This window comes from Oreochromis niloticus, linkage group LG7 (assembly GCF_001858045.2).
Source record: "Oreochromis niloticus isolate F11D_XX linkage group LG7, O_niloticus_UMD_NMBU, whole genome shotgun sequence".
In the NCBI taxonomy this organism is placed as follows: domain Eukaryota; kingdom Metazoa; phylum Chordata; class Actinopteri; order Cichliformes; family Cichlidae; genus Oreochromis; species Oreochromis niloticus.
Genome location: NC_031972.2, coordinates 2,810,621 through 2,831,902, shown reverse-complemented (window position 1 = coordinate 2,831,902; position 21,282 = coordinate 2,810,621). Strand labels below are relative to the sequence as shown.

Genomic DNA, 21,282 nt, shown 5'->3' with positions numbered 1-21,282 from the left:
ATTGAATTGAATCAGCTGACGGTCCAGATGTATCTACTGCAGATAGTTTTTAGGCCAGCTGCGTCTTCTTTTGTCCTCCCCTTGTTCAGTTTTCTGCTAACAGCTCTTTGGGAATCACCTCGTTGGTGCAAAAATACTATTTTATTTCTGTGACATTGTGCAATGTTTGTCATTTTCTGTAGAATCATCTAAAAATGGGAACAAATGATGTGTTTTTCAATTTAAAATTGATTTCTTGTAAGTTTTCACATTTTCACCCTTTGTTAGGTGCTTTTCTTTCTGTTTTTACTTGAATGATTTATGGGTCAGTAGATGGCTTAACAAACAAAAGACATTCCTCTGCAAACGAGGAACGAGGTCTGGACTGAAAATCAGTAAAAAAGCAGCCGATGTCCAAAGAACATTTTTGAAAGACCTTCAGAAAACTGGAGAACTGTTGCTCGAGGCCACTTTTTAACACATTACAAGAAAGTCTGGCTCCTTGGAAGTGAAATACAAAGAAATGAGGGGGTAGCTCAGGAGATTTGTTCGTTTCTGTTTTTCACCCACCAGCCTTTGCTTGGACCTGTTCCAGAAAGCAGAAGCAGTTTACTGAAAGAAGTAGAGCTAACTTAAATCCCAGGTCAGTTGCCAGGGTGACAGACTTTGTGAAGCTAACCTGTTTGCTGGCAAACTCAACAAGATCTCAGTTTCTTTCACACTCCTTCCTTCCTGGTGAGCCTGATGGAGTCGTCTGACACATGGTTTCATTTCTTTCCACATACACTTGCAATTAAAGCACATACTGGAATGCATGAAGCTGAAGAAGCTTCATTACTCGTGCACTTGTGAACTTTTAACTCGGATTCAAAACTTTTTCCTTAAGTATATTTTTTAGCAAAGCATTCGAGCCTGATGTTCATACAAAAGTTCTTTTGGAGGTTGATCAATGATCCAAAATTTGCATCCAGACCTTGTTTTTAGAGCGGGGTAGCTCTAATCCACACATCTCATCTCCTTAAGTGGAACGCCTGACTCCTTTTGGTGACGATGACAACAGAGGTTTGCTTACTTTCCCCAGCTGTCTACTGTGGCTGTCTATAACTGCGACTGAGATGAAAAGCAAACTACATTTTATAAGAAATAAGTTTAACAAATCTGCACCTTTTATTTTAATTTTCTGTAAATCAGACTGGATTTTGCTCACATTTTGCTAGCTAGTTCTGGCACACCATAAAGACAAATGCAACAGGAATTTCTGTGCCAAAATAGCACCAAATCACTAAGGGAGGATTCAGGGTCACCTGGTCCAGCCCTAACTATATGCTTTAGCAAAAAGGAAAGTTTGAAGCCTAATCTTGAAAGTAGAGATAGTGTCTGTCTCCCGAATCCAAACTGGAAGCTGGTTCCACAGAAGAGGGGCCTGAAAACTGAAGGCTCTGCCTCCCATTCTACTTTTAAATACTCTAGGAACAACAAGTAGGCCTGCAGTGTGAGAATTTTTGGTTTCATGAACTTGTCTTTGTGTCATGACTTGTCCTTTGCCAAATACTTTAAGCTGTATTTGGGTAAAGCAGAGTTGTTATATCATAATAATTACTGGAACTGTATTTGTCACCTGTCATGTGACGGGTGATTAACTGATTATCGGTGGTGATAGAGAAGCAATAACAGTCTGACATCACAGCAAATAGACGCCTGACTGTCAGCCTGCGTTCAGTGTAAAGGCCCTCTGTAAACAGATGCTCATTTGAGGTGGGAGAATGAAGCGGCCCTCAGCTCGTTAGTCTCTGACAAAGATGTCTCTGTGCCAACGCCGCGCAGCGCAGGCACACAGTAGGTCTGAGGACAGACTCATTCACGCTCGCATTCCCCCCTCTGTCTCTCTGTCTTCGCTTTTCACATGGCCTGGAAGAATCTGAAAAGAGAACCGCCCCACCTCCCACCCCCGTTTGCTTTGCTCACTCGTGTAAATTTGAATCTCCATGCTCCCCTCGCCCCCCTTCTTCGGCCTCCCACCAACCATTATCTCTCTTTCCTCTTTTTGTCTCAGTCTGATGAGGTTTCCAACATCTTCCTGGTCTACATTTCATTTAGGCTTCCAGAAAGTCCGTTCTTGGGTGACAAGAAACCAAAAAGAAAAAGAAAAGCTCAGAGGTCAGGGTTGGAATGACTCGTTTTTGTAATCTGAAATTGAAATAATAGTCTCGGACATGCAAAAGTGATCACTGGGTATAAGTAAAGGGCTACACCACCTGATCCAAGACCAAAGATTGTCTGTAGACCACAAGTAGGCATTCGTCAGCTGTTAGATGTGGTTGGCTGGAAATACTTACATTGCCTCAAATGTAGCCCAGCCACATCTAACGCCACGGTTACTTTGATTGAGGATCACTCATCAGTTCTGCAGAGACGTAGACTTATGCCCCTCAGGAGGCTGAGAAAGTCTCCCAATTCTAAGCCACATATCCAGTTTCTGACTCATCCCTGCAGTGGAACACCTCATATTTATCATTTTTGGCACTGTCCTTAAAAAACCTTTTCAAATGATGAATACATTTTAAAAATCTGTTAATTAACTGGTATTCCAGCTATGGAGCGTTGGTTGGTTTCCAGTGTTCCTGGCTTCTACAATGAGAACATGAAAGTGACAGAGCTATGAGGATCCTGCTGCTAATAAGAGTTATCGCTACACTTATTACTGATTGAGGCTACATTTGGAAACACTGACACAGCTTTAAAACAATGGAAAACATAAAACATGTGCTGTGGCAGAAGATGAGCTGAGATGAGGATTTGTCTCTAGCAGATGAGTTCATCGGGAGTAACAAGAGCTCCCCTCTCTGAACACTCCCAGGGCCCCTGCCTGCCTCTTTCTCTCAGATGTTATCACACAGGCATCTGAGTCTGTTTGGATTTAGGCCTCTGAGCTGTCACTAACCAAATGTTGAATCAGTCCAGCAGCACTTACAACAAACTGGAAAAAAAGGAGCCAAACGTTAAAAGCTTTAATTTGAAACTTCAAACTAAATGTCTGTCCTGAGCACCGATGCAAACCGTCTGAGCCTTTCAGTGTTCGGAGACGCCTCGCTTGTGGCGTGGAGATGTTTAAATTTAAATCAGGGTCTTTTTTTTTAATCAGCCCTTTAAAATAACCAGCAACCACAGCTACCTGGGAATAAGCAGGAAACAAATGAGAAACTGCCAGTTAATTATTAGTTAATCAGTAACTGCTGATAAAAATGTATCCAGATAATGTAAAACAGCTAACCATTACTTAAGATGGACCTGTTCAGCTCTGTACCTTTGTTCTTAGTGGTTTCACATGATACACAGTATCAATCCTCTTTCATATGCCGGGTCCTCGTGCCACCCCTCAGTCCATGTCTGAACACACTGCTTTAGCATCCTTCACCCTCCTTTTAAAACAACTTTATTCTGAAGAGCTGCCACTCCACACAGCAAGTCCCTACATAACCACATTATGGATATCTCCTGTCTGTGATGTTACAGATCCAAAAGTAGAAAAACCTGTCTGAACAGAAGTAGAGGCCGAGGGATTACCTGCACAAACTGTGACCTGATTCCTTATTAAAATATGAGCGTGACAGAAAACAAGGAAACACGCAGTAAGTTCCTTTTATGATTACCTAGTTGTTAAACAGCTTAAGAACAAACTGGGAGCTAGTTTGATTCCTAATGGATAACTACACAGCAGATAATAATGATTTACTACATGAGACAAATTGACAGGCACTATTAACTTATGACTCATTCAAATTTTATCATAAAGTCAAAGAAACTTTATACGCACATTATGTGTTAGAGACAGAGATCACAGTTGTTCTCACTTTCCTGTTTAGCGTGCAGTCATGTTAAAAATAAAAGTCCTCTTTCGATTCTAAAGTTTTACATATAAGGACAGAAATAACAATCGCGTGCTGCTTAGCAGGTTTGTCACATCGTTGTGGAGGATTTTTGGCCCACTCTTCTTTACATTGTTGGGTCAGTTCACTGAAGGTTGCAGCATTCAATTATGCACAGCTCTCTAAATATCACAGCATCTCAGTCAGGTTGAGGTCCAGACTCTGGCTGGACCATCTTTTCTTTTTCAGCCTTTCTGTTGGAGATCTGCTGCTGTGCTTGGATCACTGTCCCGTTGATGACCCGGTTTGGTCTGAGCTTTAGCTGCGCGACATGCGGCCTCACATTTGACACTTTGGTATACTCTGTGACTGCAAGGAGCCCAACTCATCATCCCTCCACCGCCGTGCTGACAGCTGGTATGAGGTGTTTACTTTTCTCCAAAGGGACAAAGGACATTCCAAAGGACATCTTCCTGGTAACCCTTCCAAACAAGCCATGTTTGTACAGTCTTTGTCTAATTGTAGTCTCATGAACTTTAACCTTTAACATGCTAACTGAGTCCTGAGATGGAGCTCCTGTGTTTTCTTTTGTTTTTTTCTGAGGGTTGCGCAGGCCGACCTTGGGATGAATTTGCTTGGACGTCCACTTCTGGAAATGTTGCCAAGTGTCTTGGATGCTTGGACATGGCCTGCTTCTGATTTAGTTTTTGTGAAATACATAAATAAATATGTAATGTGTTGTAGTTCGTCTGAAGTTGTTTTTTATTTATTATGTTCCAAAACATAAAACTATGAAGTATTTTGGAACTGGAATAGTCTGAATCATTACTTGAGCTGTTAAAAGGCAGGAACTGATGTTTAAGAGGTGAATAATTAAAGAATAATTAACTTTCAAAAAGACAACAGCATCATGACATAAACATTTAGATATGTGGGGTGACTGGAGGACAATTCCTGCCTTTCTCTCTCTCTCTCTCAGAGCACATGACTTGTGTGGGCTGCTGTGTTGAGGAGGTCTGAAGAATGCAGGAAGGACTGGAGTGCCAGCTCTGCAGGGACTGATCTGACAGTCCTTGTTCAGACTCCTACAGTCCTGCATGCTAACATGAAGGAGTACAGTGGCTCAGTGCTTAGCAGTTTGCTCACAGTAAGAGAGAGCTGCGTTCGAGCTCGAGCCGTCTGTGTGGAGTTTGCAGCTTCTCCTGTGTTTGTGCAGGTTTTCTCGCAGAGCCGAGGCTTTTCCTGTTATCAAAAACATCCTCAGTTAACGCTGCTTGTCTTGGCCAGGCACACACCAGAAAAGGAGTTGTACTTCCTGGTTAAAGGAACATTTACAAAAAAAGAAAATCCCTTTCTGAAAGAAAGTGACAGATGCTTCTGCATGCTTTTACCTTTGGCCCCCTCTGCTTGGAGCTGTCAGAACATGCAAGACACAAAAGTGAAAGGAAGAGGAGGCCAACAATCACAACACCACTGTGGAAGTCACTGTGCACAAAACTGAACCAGCACATTTCTAACAAACTGTTTTTCTTTTTTCATTTGAGCGTTGTTAATTAGTTGGACTGAAGATTTTAATTAAAATGGAATTCCCTTGAGGATCATGGTTCTAGTGCACTGTGGGTAAAAAGTAGGAGCTCTCCGTAGACGTAAAGTCCATAAACGCTCCCGTCCATGATCCTGTATTTGTGCATAAAGCTGTGCTGTGGGTCTCTAACAAAAGCTCAGAATGAGAAATGTTTGTGACTCATTTCAGGCTTGTTTTATTTATCGCCGTGTTGGTGTGAATGTTCCTGTGGAGGGGTCATCTGCAGCGTGCTGAGACTCTTTTACCTACATGTCTGGAAATCTCTTGGGGGTGTGGGGATAAACATAATCCAGCAGCCGAGGATCAGAGGGGGAACTCCCCCAACAAATCAGCCAAAAGCCAAAATCTCCTTCTTCAAACCGCCATACCAACCAACCATACAGATCCTTTTTTTTTTACTCTTGGATCTGTATGGTGTCACTGAGAGGCAATTTCCTGTCTGTAAGCACAGAAGCCCCACCCGCCCTCTTCTATTTAAGGTGCCCTTTAAACAGGGAGGAGCTCGAATCGCTTGTGTCAGACACAGGAAGAAGTGAGGGGCTGCACCAAGCACCAGCATAAGCTTAAAAAAAACTGTGAATTTACAAAACTAAAAGAATCCCTATATGGAGTTAGCACTGAGCAGAGCGGGTCCTCTTTAAAGCAGCGCCACAGCCTCTATGTTGGGTTTAAGCAGCATTCACACACTTTACATGATAATGTGTAACACAGAGACATGTGGGGAAAATGCTGACAACCATTTAAAACCTCGATTGTGGGCAAGAGAACTGAAAAAAAAAGGAAGAAACTTTATCGCACTACACAACAGACACAAGTGGTTCCTCCTTGACTGACTTCATTGACCTGCTGTAACAAGTCTGCCCTGAGAAAAGCCCATCCACTCATTTTTAATGCAAATTAATCTAAATCTTAAGAACATCAGCTTCAATACTGTGGTCCCCAGCGCGCCTGTCTCAACTCGCCCAAACTCCCACACACTGATGGTGAAACATCTCAAATTGCATCCACTACTCACTTCCTTACAGCTCTGTCATTATGAAACCTGCCATTAGTCTTTACACACTGCTGCAACCACCCAGCAGGCAGGCACCAGCCTACTGTATGCACAATCACTCAGCAGAATCCGTGTTTGATCAGCGGCAAACAAACAGTCATCCACTCAACAGGGAGCTGTAACAGGATAACCAACACACACACATGCAGACAGTGTTTGGGCTGGAACAGCCGGGAGCCATCGACTGACCTATTACACACCAGCAGCTGTCACTCAGGCTGCAGACCTGCTTTTGAAAGTGATAATGTGCGAATCAGGCATCGATATTCTCCGTTAACATGCTGACTTACTAGATCTGACCAAGTCATGACTGCAGACTGCGACGATTGAATCAATACGAAGCAATGTTCGATAAAGAGCAACCAATACAAGCGGCGGGGGGAGGTGTGTAAAACTCTTATATAAACATGATGATTTTTAATCATTTAAACATCAAAAGTTGAAACTGGGAAAGCTCATTTTGATTTAATGCCAGCAGCTGAGGCAGGAGCATCTTTGGACCGTGTTGCGTCACCTCGTTTAACAAACAGTTTTTGGGAACTGGGCAGACTAATTACAGCATTTTTGAAAGAAAAATATTTTCCCATTCTTGCATCATATTATATTTTTGCTGTTCAGTTGCCTTTGCTCCGTTGTGTCTCCTTTTTAATTTCATAATGTGCTGGACGCAGACTGATATGGACTGCAGGCACGGCGGGTTAGCCTTCGTAAGCTAACGGTTCACGTGCACGTGTGCTTTAGCATCATCTTGCTGAAATAAGCAAGACAAAAGGAGGCCACCTGAACGGGGGCAGATGTGTATTATTCAGGAAACAATCAGGCCTTCACAGATGTTGGTGCTGGTGACACACGGAGGAGGATGCAGCAATTTTGATGATTACAAAGAATGTAAAATTCCGATCGGCCAGAACAAAGCTCAGGTTTCAGGTTTCAGCTTCGGCCCATCTTCAAATGTATTCCTGACAAAAGGTTATATTTCACTGAACTTGATATGCATAACTTTTGTGGTCCTAATGGGATACCAGGAGCGACTGATGTCTAGGAAAACTGGACTAAAATGTTAAGACTCACATAATGTTAATAAACAACAAACAAACAAGACTAAAATGTCACCGAGGAAATGTGGACTGGGTGTGAGTGGATGTGTCCAGTCTTGCCCTATATGGGTTTTCTGTGGACAAGCCCACTGTGGGTTGTTCTCATTAGGACCCAACAGGGCAAACTTGGCGTGGGCCCTGTGTGGGAACACCCAGTTTGGGCCCATGTGGGATGAGTGTGGTCTTGGCCTCCACGCACAGTCCTGTTGTTGACCCACACCTACCGACTCTGGGCCAACATAGATGTGTTTGCTGGGTTACTGTCATAATAAAAATGGAGCTTAAGAGACACAAAAGACACTTTGAGAAGCAGGTTTTGGAAAAACATCAAATTTTATTTTGAAATGACCGATCTTGTGCCCATTCTGTTTTATTTCAATTTTGCATGATTTTTTTTTTTTGAAAATCTGTTCCAATGTTAAAAAAAACAAAACAAAACAAAAAAACCAAACAAGACAAATGATCAAGTAAAACTTTCCAGAGAAAATAAAATTCATCTCAAAAACAAGAAAAGTACAAAGAAATAAAATCCTATTTTATCCTTTTTAGAGGGGGGAAGGGAGGGTTGAACCTAAATAAAAACAGATGCTACAACCGAGACGTGGCTGCTCCTGGGTCGGGACGACGGGCTCAGACCCACATCCCGCCCACATGTAAAAGAAGACAGCCAATCACAGTGTAGTGTCCACAAGCTCCCATGATGACCCTCTCTCCATGGGAGACTAAGGCAGTCAAACACAGTAGGTTACAGTATGCACGGATACCTTTCAGTGGTAGATGATGAGATGAGACACCAGAAGAAAAGACCTCCATTTTTCACTATCCTCTGAGGTTGAGGGGAACAGCCAATAGCTGACTGCAACGGATGCTTAGAGATCAATATATTAGTCATTCCTTTGTGCCTCTATAACAAAATACAGGCCAAAGCCTCTGGTAAAGCCAGGAACATGGTTGTTTGCCATCTCAGCTGACACAGATAAAGACAAACAGAAACTAGAGGGACAAAAAGGCTCCACAGCTCAGAGGACGAGGAAGAAGAGAGGAGGATCAATTACAGTGAACTCTGAAGCTGTAATCCAAACACAGCTGTCTGGCTGGAGATGAAGAGGCGGTTAAATGTGTACTCAGCAGAAACGCTAAGCTTGCTCAAAACGAGCCGCCAACCATCACTGAGGATACTGTTGGGAAAATGGAGATCTCTTCCTCCTGGAGGTACAGTGTATTAAGACTACGAGCATGTTCTGGTGTCTAACACATGCCTGCAAGCGAGGGGTGTCTGCTGTGCTCTTATCGGTGAACAGTCTTAATAACATGAGCCACACTCACGGCATCTTTGAAGTGAAGCCCTCCAGTTTTCCACATTTTCCTCCTTCGCTTTCAGTCAGATGGCGCTGAAGCCGGACGACAGATGAGACGAGGAGCGTGAGATGACGACGCACAGCACAGTAGATAACCAACCATGAGCTGACTGGGGAGAGGGCAGGGCGTCAGAAAGGAGAGGACACCTTTGAGAGTGCTTATATGCTTGCTTTTAAGTACATGTTTGTGGTGGTTAACCTGTATATTCTGTTATGCAGCTGCATTGGTTCCAGCTGTTCATCCTACAATCATAGAAGCACCCTGATACAGATGTGGACACATTCAAAGAGACTTTTCCTAAGTAAGCTGGTTCAGCTTCCTGTGACGGTCTACTTGTCACTGGTGCCCTCTCCATCCTGCCCTGCCCTCTCCCCGAGAGGTAGCAGCCCAGTCCCAACACTCCCCACCCCCCATTTAGACAACCCAACCCCACCCCGCCACCCACAGCCGCTCCCCCTGACCCCGACCCTTCCAGTGGCACTTCTTTACTCGGCCTGGGCGTCGTAGTTGGCTCCGCCAGCCTTCTTCAACTCTGTGCGGATGTAGTCCTCGTCCAGTTCCCGCGGGTCACTGATCATGAACTCCTTGGCAAAGTTCTGCACAGAGAAAATGGCCGAAGAGAAGATCAGAGAAGACCAGCGCTACCAGAATACAGACATCTACATGAGAACACACAAAGCTAACAGGACTTTACTCGAGCATATTTTATGACCGCATGTATACTTCTCTTAAAAGCTGCTCATAAAGTCCTGCAGTTAATCTAAGAGACAACTTTCTTTAAAATCTTCTAAAAACATGAAGCTTTGAATGTGAAATTCTGGTGCGATACTGATGGAGATGTTTGAAATAATTTTGGCGATAGCCATCAATATGCTTATGCCACATCATACATATGACCTGCTGACAATAATGAACACCATATCATCTGCCTGATATAGGCGTGCATCCCTACGATAAGCAGCTGGTATTTAGATGCACATTATGAGGAGACTATCAATAAACTCTTCACAGTTTAATACAAATTAAAAGGTAAGCTGGAAATAGGGGGAAAAAATAAATTACATAATAAGTTAACGACAAATTGGTATTAAGATTGACATTTGCCTCAGTATTTGGCAGCACGGCTCTCATCTTGGACCTCCCCGCCCCTCCATGAAGATGTATTGAATGCATAAGAGGAGGGAAAGCAGCTGTCTGAGACCGCATATAAAGGAGGTTCTGGAGTGGAGGTGGGTTGCAAAGCAGCTTACACTAGCTGCAGACAGGCTACCCCTGAGTTATCATCAGCTCCTGTGTAGGTTGGCGAAGCAATGCTTCATTTCTTGCAAGTGTCAAAAACAAGTTTAATTTAGGCACTGATATTATCTGTATTATTACAGCTAACACAGTCTTCTTCATCCAAAACACGTCATGCAGCATGTTCCATTGCTGGAGCTCATCAGCACGAGGTAATCACATGTTTCAGCAAGCCATATTATTTTTGAACCGAGGTGTTATTTCAACACTATCTTGTTGGTTTTAATCCTGTAATTCTTCACCTCCTCTGCAGTAATAACCACAGCTGAATCGACTTCCTGTTTGCCAACGAACTGGCTGCTCGTCCTGAGCAACCTGGCGCGTTTTATCAGCTCAGCGTGAATTCAAAGCTAAAAATGTTTTGGCCACTCTGATGTTGTTAACACCAACATATAAGCCTCTTTGGTAATTGGTAAATGGAGCCGCACCCTTTAAGCTCATTAATGTGCTGTGTTGTTGTGCTACAGGTGAGTGCAGCATTTCTAGTCCACTGGATTTGTTTGTTTTTTGTCACATTGAAACGGCCGTTAACAGCCGACGTTTCTTAAGAACTCATGAATGCACGGACAGCTTTAACTACATTACTGTGATACTACAGAAATCCTACGGCAAAAGCTGAATTTCTTCTGTGATTTAGAAAAGTTTATGCACACTTCATTGAATTCAGCATGTCCCTTACAGACCGTATCCTGTAACCTCATTGTTTGTTTTTGTTTTGGATCATTTTCCTGATTTCACTATGTAGGAAAATATTTTCCCTTGAATTTCCGTATGTCATCACTTGGTTTTCAGCATCATTTCATTTGCATGGACTGACTGCCACCCTCCTCTGGTGGGAGGTTTCCCCACAGGAGGGCTCATTAACCCCAAAGACACAAGTCAAATAAAGGTTACATTGAACAACGGTCATCAGAAACCAAACTTCCACCTATACTAATAATTTTGTCCAAAGGTCACTTGCTAGGCTTCACCACCGCTAGCTCGAGCTAAATGCAAGAACTTTATTAGTCTGTTACTAATTAAACGGTCATTAGCGGGCATCCGAGTTTTTCACGTTGCAGCCGTACAGTTCATATATGCAGCTCTACGTCACGCTTAATAGTCTTACCTAATAACAGTGTTAATTTTGTTGACCAATAATTCATCATAGTTGTCGTCAACGACCCTTTCTTCTGACAATAGCTAAATAAGTCTTACGTGTGAGGGCAAAAACTATAATGACAAGTACTGACACAATGAATTAAAATAAATCAGCACTAATTAAGTTAATTAGCTTAAGTAAGTTAGCACCCATGTTCGCCGTTTCTCATGACAACACAACAAAATGTCAACACATGGGAGGAAGAGAAGTATGGACAAGCAAATTAAGACACTCTGTAAACTGTGACCTTTGTAAAGTCTCACCGGTAAAAACATAATAAACTTATACACTTTATATTTTAATCAGCTGAATCAACTTTAGACTTGGACGACTACAGTCTTCAGATGTCTACATTATGACTGAAACTAAATTAAAATTTCTGTCAAAACTGATACTGGCTTGGAGTGCCCGTGTCCACCTTTAAATATAACCTCAGAAATACAAAGAGTGCAGAACACATTTATCCTTCCGGTTGTTTTTGTTCCACTGAATTCAGCATCGTGCGAACGTAAAGCCACCAGTTTCCCCAAAGGAACCATTATTTTAATTGCTACTTTCTCCAGAGTCACTGACCTGCACAATGTCTTTGACCAGCGTCTTGTCCGTGCTGATCTTTGCACGCTGCAGCCCGCTGATGCTTTCCCCGATCCAGGTGATGAGGGTGAACTTGGCTCGTTTGCTCATGGCATCTCCCGTCGTGATCCGGACGAAGCCGAACAGACGAGCGTCGTCTGAGGGAAGACGGGGAATGCATGAGTCAAGACAGACTAAAGCCGAATACATCGACAAACCAATCAGTGAGGAAGAAAGGATCGCACTGACTAGATGGAGTTATAAAAGAAACACAATCAAAGGAATACAACAAATTAAGCATTAATGGTCTTTAGATTTTGGACTGTTGTCATGCGGACATATAATAACTTATTGCCATTTTCATATTTGCAAACACATCACAGGATATTTATTTATTTAAGACGGAAGTGACCCGATGCTATCCACTCAAAGTTTTACTAGCCTATTCAAAACTGGCCTCAGTTAATACTGTAACTGAAGAGTTTCTGCTTTCATCTACAGTTTTACATTTCAAGTGTTGCTGTGCAGAGTTGTGCGCTTTTGTCCCAGTGGCACAGTCCCAGCACTCCAAACCAGAGGGACGCTTTGTGAGAGTGCGTCTGTGCAGCCGGGGAGTATTCAGGTCAGTAGACTAGATGAGTAAAATCTTTTGTGAGCCCTGCGGTTGTGTCGCAAACCTCCCAGTGACCACGCCTGTCACTGTCACGGTGGTCCACTGCAATCTGAGAATAACGCCCGAATACAAACAAGCACGCCGAGAAGAACGAGAAAACATTTCTGCTGCTGCTTCTTTTGTCAGACTCGCGCCGCCTCGGGATCCTGGGTTTCCGCTCAGATGCAGCTTCCACCAAATCTTAAGAAAATCATGAATGTGCTCTTCATCTGCTAACTCAAGATTCTGAGCAGAGATTAAGGAACGGTCACTTCATTTGAATGGATGGACAAATAATTTCAGGCATGCAACAATTCAGAATTTCTGTACTAAGAATAAAAATCAAGTATAAATGTTGGTGGTAAAAAAAAAAAAAATCTTAATGAAATTAACTGATCTGGTTTTTGTTTTTTTTGTCTTTAAGCTTTTTATTCCATTGTGGTCAGCTCTTTAACTTTATATAGACAGTGTGTTATCTGTCATATGTACAGATATATACAGAGACAGCCATACAAACATTTTGCTCAAAACCTCCAACTCCTCCCTAATTCCCTTCTTTCCTCAGCTTCTTCATTTGAGGATTTCATTGTTTTCTTTTCCTCAGAGGATATTAAAGTGAATACATTTGACCTGTTTGGACTGATGTTTGACCTTAACACAAGATGTGGTCAATTACAAGATGCATGTTTCATTACGTTTTGGTACCTGACAGACAAAATGACAAATCAAGAACTTGATAAAATCATGGTTGGTTTCTTTGCCATCCATACATTTACTCTGAACTCTATTCATAACTCAAAAATAGTCCTTATTTATCTTTTAATGGGCCTTGGTGCCACCCCTCAATCCATCCTGACAAAAACAAACAGTTTAGCTCCTCCCCCTTCTGTTAAGCAAACTTTCTTCTGATTGGCTGCCCCTCCAGAGAAGTTTGAAAAGTTGGAGGTTCAGTTTTTCCCAAACTTTCAACAACTAACAGTCCAGAACCCAAAGACACATATTTGGCACTGGTACTTGGAAAATAACTGAAATGGTTAATACAATCACAGAACCTATCAGAGTTTAATCTCTGTTGACAAACAGAAACCATAACTGCATGGAAGTTTAGTGGTTCAAATACAAAGTTAAACCTATTTAAACTCTGAAGAAGCCACCTGAGAATGACTGCTAGGACTCATCGTTACCTACAAAATGATAAGTGATGGCTGAAGGACAGAGACCAGTGATATAGCTACATGATCTGTAATTTTCACAGGAACTTCTCTGTCCTGGCTTATAAATCAACAAGTATCAGAAGACGTATACAAATATCGTTTTTGGAGATGCTTCCTTTACTGGTGGTCTTCTCTGTTCTTACCAGAAAAAAATAGCAAAACCTAAATATGGAGAAGACCAGTGTTTTTCCTTTGCAAATCTGCATGTTGTAGACCAGGGGTGGGCAACTCCAGGCCTCGAGGGCCGGTGTCCTGCAGGTTTTAGATCTCACCCTGGGTCAACACACCTAAATCAAACGATTAGTTCACTATCAGGCCTCTGGAGAACTTCAGGACAAATTGAAGAGGTAATAAAGCCATTTAAAATCAGCTGTGTTGGATCAAGGACACATCTAAAGCCTGCAGGACACCGGCCCTCGAGGCCTGGAGTTCCCCACCCCTGTTGTAGCTGTGGGACCCTCATCTACATGTTGTAGGCGTGTGCAGTCAAAAGGGGACAGCATCAAAAAAAATGTGGAAGAACCGGTAATGACGACTAATCTTCTTGTAGTCCCTTGTAGTTTAGCTACTAGCATGGAGAACAACGCAATATGAAAGTATTAACAACGTGTTAGTAGTGAAACGTGTCTTTACGTGCTTAAAGAAAAAGAAGAAAAAGCCTCTCTTCCTCTTCGTGGTGAACTAAAGAGTCACGTTTGCTGTTCAAAGCAACTTTTCAAACCAATCAGCACCACAGCATCGTCACCGTCAGCTGACCTGCCGTTTGCTTTTTTAGAAATAACTGCACACCAAGTGCATCTGTGCGGCATCTGCTTTGGTTGAATTCCCACAATGCCCCTCTCTAAGGCCCAAAGAGCCACAAGCAAACACCAATGCAGAGGCATAAATCCAGCATACCACTCTGCTGGACTGTTGTTTGGTCTAAGAAGTCAGAGAATGTGGAAATGACTTATATTTGAATTTTAAGGAAAGTGCAGACGCCTTATCACTCCTGCAGGATGTCAACACATTGTCCAATAAACACACTCTTGCCCGCCCTGCCTTCAGGTGCTCCACAGATTACTCATTACCATCTTCCAGATGTTGTTCTCTGTGGGCTGCAGGGCAAAGAGCCGTTTCATTTTGGGAATAACAGCACTGCAAACATACAGAATCAGGTGCAAACCAATTCAAGACTGAATGAATATCTATAAAAGTTGATGGAAGCATGTGATGGCACAAAAACAGCCAAAATATTTCAGTGTCAGATTAAAAGCTCCACCAGGCAGCATTTAGATGCAACAGCGCCCTGAAGCATCAACAGCACCGTCCCTCCACCCGGCTCTGTGAGTGCCGCTGGCTGCAGGGAGGGTTTGATAATATCCGAGGCTCGTTCTCCTCGACTTTCACTAAAAGTTGTTTGAAAGTCACCCCTTTCTGTGACGACAGCGCACTGCATCTGTGCATGTGCCAGGAAAGTAAAGGTCCCTAATATTTTACAGTGCCTTTGAATTCCACATCCTCTAATTTCACTTTAATTTCATCCAAGACTGTGATTACACCATTTCCTCTGGGATTAATAAAGTTTTCTGATTCTTTCAACTTCCTGTTATTGCAGCTCTCCACCTGTGAGCTATTGGTTTGGAAATGTCACCAGTGGAGTGGAGTATCGGATGCCAACAGCTTTATAAAAAGTCTGCCATCAGCAAAAAAGCTAAACTCTGTTCATTTTCTATTCGAATAAAAAGTTTAAAATGGTTCATTAGAAATCCTGACGTACACCTCGGTTCTCTAAAAGAAGTTGGAGAGTAAAAGGTTGCACTGATATATTGGCTGAATGTCAGATATGTTGGCTGATATCAACAAATTTACATGTGGTGCTTATCTGTGTGAAGTTATTGTGATAAAGAGCTGAAAGGACATTCCTCACTTCCTTGCACTGCTGGGACGCACCAATCCTATATTTAGGATATGATCATTTTAACCCACGTGCTGGGAAACTTTAACTGCACTTGCATGTGATTATGTCCTTTTCCATATTTATTGCTATATTTTGCTACCTTCTATATATGAAAGAATGATTTCCAGTGAGGGATATAGTTTAGGATGGACACTGGTGCCTGATCAGTATTCTGTATCGACCCAAAGACACTGTTTGGTTTTTTTTACTATATTTTATAAACAGTTTGCTCTTACTACACTGCTGAGTGACTGTCTGCTGCTCGTCAAACACATTTCATTGCAATGTTGACCCTGTGCTAACTTGCATATGACAAATAAAACTGAACTGAAACTGATGTGTATCCGATCAGAAGTGGAAAAGGTTGGATGTGTGTATTCTGATATCTTCAATCAAATATTTGTAAAAACACAACATTGAGTGATTTTATCTTTAGGTTTATTAAGTGGTGATGTCCTGATGAGGAAGCATTTCAGCAGGAAATTCAGTGGCTTTGATTTGAGGATGAAATGGTTTGAAAATGTAAACCTGGCTATTTTAAGTCTCTGCTGTGTTAAAGTCTTCACAGTCAAACGTCTTATCTTTACATTCGAGCAGCTGATACAGGACAGGACCAGCCACTATAAACAGTCTTATCAGCCACAGAGGACATCCCTCGTGTCAACACCTCACTGCACAAGCAGTCACCTGACTCGGACAACTTTAGCATGTCTGTGAATCACTCACTCTTTCACTTCCAACATATTCCTATATAGCGATTTATGAACCAATATTTATGAACTCTTTGTCATGGCTCTCATCATGGTTTGAGCCACCAGAGAGAAAACCGGTACAGACACAAATCCTCACCCGACCTGGCACTGAACCACACCCTCCCACTTCCTCCTTCTGCCTGGCTCTTCCTGGTTTATCTTTCCTTTAAAGCCATGCTGACTCTGCAGACAAATCTGCACTGAAACTACAACATGATGAGGAGGCAAAACAGTGACCTGTCGGGACAGAGGTTGTTCTGCACTAAGTGCCTTCATTTCAGCAGTTGGCGGGTGACACCCTGCCTTCCCGAGTGCACCCGCCCGGTCCCTCTGAAAGCAACCAGAGCCGTCTCCTGTGGACGGTGTCAGGTGGATCTGGCAAGGAGTGGTGTTACCAGCATGTCGCCGGTGTCCAAATTTGGTGTTTTTAATCTATGCTAACAGCGAGGCCTGAGGACGGTGAGGTCGAGGTAGCTGGAATCCCCCTAATGAGTTCACACCATCTTTTATAATTAGCACTTTGAGCTATTTGTACACAACTGATTAAAAAGATTATTTATAAATTGAACCCAAAATACCAACTTCAGAGTTGCAATAAAGCCAAAGAGTCAAGAAATTGCAATTCATTCCAGTAGCAGCAAAGACATTTATCCCTACTGGAAAAATCACCAGCGAATCAAAGCCGACATTCATTTCACGAGGGGGACAGACCTCAGGTTTGGAAATTGCTAAAAATGTACAGATGTGCATCTTCTTTTATTTCCGGAAGATACGTGGCAGCATGTGGGGTAGGACATCACAGAGAGAGAGAAGCTTCACACCCACATCCACACTCACCAGTTAACTTCACATTCATGCCTACAGACTGTGGGAGGAAGCTGCAAGCTCGTGCTCAGCGACAGATTTGAACCCACAACCTTCTCGTAAAGAGGCGACACCACTGCACCACCGTGACACAGGTGGAAATACATTTGATGAGACAAAAAGAAATCTTTATTTTAGTTTTAAGACAGCAATCCATACAAATCCATAGACGGATTAAAGGTCCAGAAAACTGCAGTGAAATTATGATTTGTCCCCTGGGGGCTATGAATGTCTGCACTAGACCTTTTTCCGAGTTGAGTCAGCAGATCTTCAAATATTTTTAGGGCTATGTAAAAGTGTTGGCTAGCTGGAGGTGTTACAGTAAAATCTGGATGATCAAACCCAGTAAAATGTATCCTCTGGTGGGATCGTGGCTTTCTGAACTATGTTTGATGGGAATCCATCCAATATTTAACCAATTTATGACACAGATCACCCTATGCTCATAATTCATCCTGAGGGGAACCTAACAGTGTGAAACATACTTCCTAGAAGTTCACCTAACAAGCTGGTTAGGATTCATCTTCTGAAAACAAGAACCACCTGAATTTAACTGCACAGTAATGCACAGAAAGATGAAAATTCAATACACCTCTGAATCATCCATCTTCTGGTGGTTATATGGGCATTCATTTTGGCTTACAGTTGATTGTAGTTTTTAAAATATATATTTGGACGACTTAAAAAGTGAAAATCTCCTTTACAACATGGTCAAGAGTTTACTTAGAGCTCATCCTTTAGTGGGATGCAATCAATAATATATAGCTCTAACTAAATAAGTCATTGATTGCGGTTACATTTTCTCAGAAGAAACTAGGATTAAAAAGTCTTAAACTACAAAAGAAATGAGGAACCAGATCTTGGCGAAACAATACCCCAGCATGCAGTATCTTCTTTTTTCACTTCCTGCTGCAGTATAAGTTTAAGATCAATATTCTACAAGAGTTGATCTAAACTCACTAAACTCAAGTCTGCGGCAGCTCCTCCCACACACACACACGCACGCACACACACGCACACGCACACACACGCATACGCAGAGGGGTTTTTTTTCTGCAGGTTACAACTTCACTGCTAAATAAGGCAAACGAGCCCACAGAGGGAGATGCGTGTGTCATCACTGAACAGGAACCAATAGCGAACGCAGCAGCTGAGCGGTTACATGTAAAGCACTGTTGTAAAGGAGTGATTTCAACATAGGAATGTGAGCTCTAGACATCAGGAAGCAGAGAGACACAGGAGGCCCTGAGGCTTTAAAGACAAAAAGAGCTTGCATTAGCAGTTGCCACACCCATCATCTGAGCAGATGCTTCACTCTCTCTAAAGGGGAACTTCACCGGAGTGAGATAGGTTTTTTTGAAATCTATACATAAAAGGTTTGCACACTGCAAGTCATTACACTACAGCAGCTTATGGGAGTTTGTGCTTTGGGAGAAGCTTGGAGGCTCTCTTGTTAGAGGCAGGTGAAATATTAATGAATGTCAGATCGTTGAAGGAGTAAAGCTAAAAGTTCACATATTTCCACTGTAGTTTGCACCAATAGTCAAATGTAGGCCACCCTGTAGTAAAAAAACTTGAGATATTGTGAAAAAGATTATGCAATGCAGTGAACACACAGCTAAGTGCTCTGACAGCCTAGTCACAGGCTCAAGGCTCATTGGGTGATGGAGCACAGAGTCTTAAAAGATTAGTGTCCCGCCAAGTCAAGCTGCCTGATATATAGGCTGTTTTACAAAATCTACAGCAGCCAGCTACACAGCTACAGCCCTGCGTTTAAAACTGATTCAGTCTTACCTGTGCACATACTCTTGAAGTCCTCATAGTCGGTCCCTTGTCCTCCAGGCACGATGATGTTGTTCTCATATTTAAACACAGCCCTGGAAGGAGCACAGTGGGCCAATTACTGCAGGATCACATGAGTTCGCATAATGCACACACACAACAACGACAACCATTGCAGAAAAATGCCTGAGACGCCCATGGAAGGTGGCAGCTGTGTATCAGCCATCTGCAAGTGTCACCACTATAACATTTTCCCCGTTGAATACAGGACAAAGGAAATTACTTATGCCCCGCCGGGCCTGATAACAGTGCGCTGTGTGACCGCTGAACAGTCAGAATACAGATCAGCCACATCCGAGGGACAGGACAGCGAACGCTGCGTGTATTTTGGCCAGTTTTTCTACAAGAAACAGTCCGCAATGTGCTGTTCTAGCGCATTTTCGCAATGAGCAGGCGTAACTGCATAGGATCACAGAGCAATTTAAAGTTCTGGTGCAGAAGTGCAGAAGTAAACGCCACCAATCATACAGCTGACGACATTTTATTAGCATTTTTTAGTTAGTTTTCTATTCGGCATGTATCCGCTTATTCAAACGACGCTTATTTAAACACAATGTGAACTTTTTCAAAAGCAAGTCCGTCTCTTCATGTTGCGCTCTTCCTCATTGAAAAGACGGAACAGTGGGCGGTAACAGACAGAGTGAAATACATTTTTAACTAACACCACATCAAATATATACTCTGTTTGGTGTTTTATTGGTCGCCGAAGTAGATGGCGGCTAGAATACCACCAGACAGGTGCAGGGTTATGTGCGTGTGTCATTCATTTTCGGTAATTTTAGCGTTAATATAAAACCGTCACAATCTTCAATGGAGTATGGGTTAGTAACCGTGCTCGCACACTCACCAATTGATGTCAGTGTTATCGTCCCTCACTTGGTTGTAAGCCTCTCTGCAAGCCTCTTTATCGATCTGGGTTGCCATTTTTCGGATGGAGAAGTGTCAGGCAGGCAAAATAAGCGTTGAATGGGTCTGAACCAGGGAGGGCCAGCTACACGGTACTAAAGCGGCTAACTTGCACAGTGGATGCTACACATCAGAGACCTAGAACCGATAGCGTGACAAGCGGGCTTCAGTCGGAAATCACGACCACTGCACTGGAACGATCGAACCGGTCAGATTCAGCGGGAAAAGACGGCTGTTCTTCTAGCAGCTCGGTTCATTTCCTGTATGTTACCACTTTATGGGCGTGGGTGATGTTAGTCAATCAGGTTGCCAGCAGACAGACAGAGAAGCTCCCCCAGACGCTGTGTTCACCTCCTCCTGGTCAATGAGCGTTTAGCAAAAGAAGCGCTGTCAAGGCAACCGCGACAGGCAGCGACAATTTCCGGAAGAGATTTTCTAAATAAAATCAAAGGCAGCAAGTTCTCAAAAGTGACTTGAAACCAAATTTAGCCATTTCACATTTTGTATTACCATGAAATGTTATTATTATAAATAATAATATTATTATAGATTTCTATTAGTAATCACTATAGGTAAAACGTCCTTTTTTGTGGACATAGTTCCACAAGAGATTTTCTTTGAATTAACAGAAACTTTCTGTTTCTATAATTCTGTATATTTCAGGATCACGTGGGCAGTAATCCTGGTTCTGCGTGTGTGAGCCTGGTTGTGCTGAAGATTTCTTCCTGTTAAAGTGAGGGAATAAATAAATATTAATTCTCTTTCTCTCATTCTAATATTACACATTATATATCTTTTAGGGATTTGATTCCAGATTGACATTTCTTATTTAATTGCTCTTACAGTGAATGATTATTTTTATTGGCTCTGTTTATCAACACTGACAACCAAAGTGCTGAAGAAACATGAAAAAAGTAGCAGTGTATCAAAAATGATTCAGTAGAATAAAAATAACTTTCACAAAGGAAAAGGTGTAAAAATGGAAGCTGTATACAATAACATGAAAATGAGAGCAACTGTTTTGCTTTTGTTTGGCATTTGCTCATTTTTATTTTAAATAGATACTTTTATTCTTAAGTTAAAACGATCAACTTCCGGTCTTTCTCTTATCTACCACCGCAACTTTACACAGCAGAGTGCAGATGAATTAATTTGAGGAACAG

General features: G+C 42.4%; 1 protein-coding gene across 1 annotated transcript; it reads right to left on the bottom strand.

Moving 5' to 3' along the window:
• Positions 1-7,901: 7,901 nt before the first annotated feature.
• cotl1 (coactosin-like F-actin binding protein 1) lies at positions 7,902-20,493 on the bottom strand. Its single transcript, XM_003439383.5, has 4 exons — positions 20,061-20,493; positions 19,166-19,248; positions 11,951-12,108; positions 7,902-9,536 (listed from the first exon to the last, which is right to left on the bottom strand). The coding sequence occupies exons 1-4, from the start codon at positions 20,135-20,137 to the stop codon at positions 9,426-9,428; spliced, it is 429 nt and encodes a 142-aa protein (XP_003439431.1). The 5' UTR covers positions 20,138-20,493; the 3' UTR covers positions 7,902-9,425.
• Between the last annotated feature and the right edge of the window lie 789 nt (positions 20,494-21,282).

What these genes read in the sequence shown, in the direction of transcription:
- cotl1 (XM_003439383.5), bottom strand. Translation starts at nt 20,137, where the DNA reads ATGGCAACCCAGATCGATAAAGAGGCTTGCAGAGAGGCTTACAACCAA. An exon ending in GATAACACTGACATCAATTG is followed by an intron (nt 19,249 to 20,060) that starts GTGAGTGTGCGA and finishes TGCTCCTTCCAG; the next exon opens with GGCTGTGTTTAAATATGAGA. An exon ending in TGGTCAAAGACATTGTGCAG is followed by an intron (nt 9,537 to 11,950) that starts GTCAGTGACTCT and finishes TTCTCTGTGCAG; the next exon opens with AACTTTGCCAAGGAGTTCAT.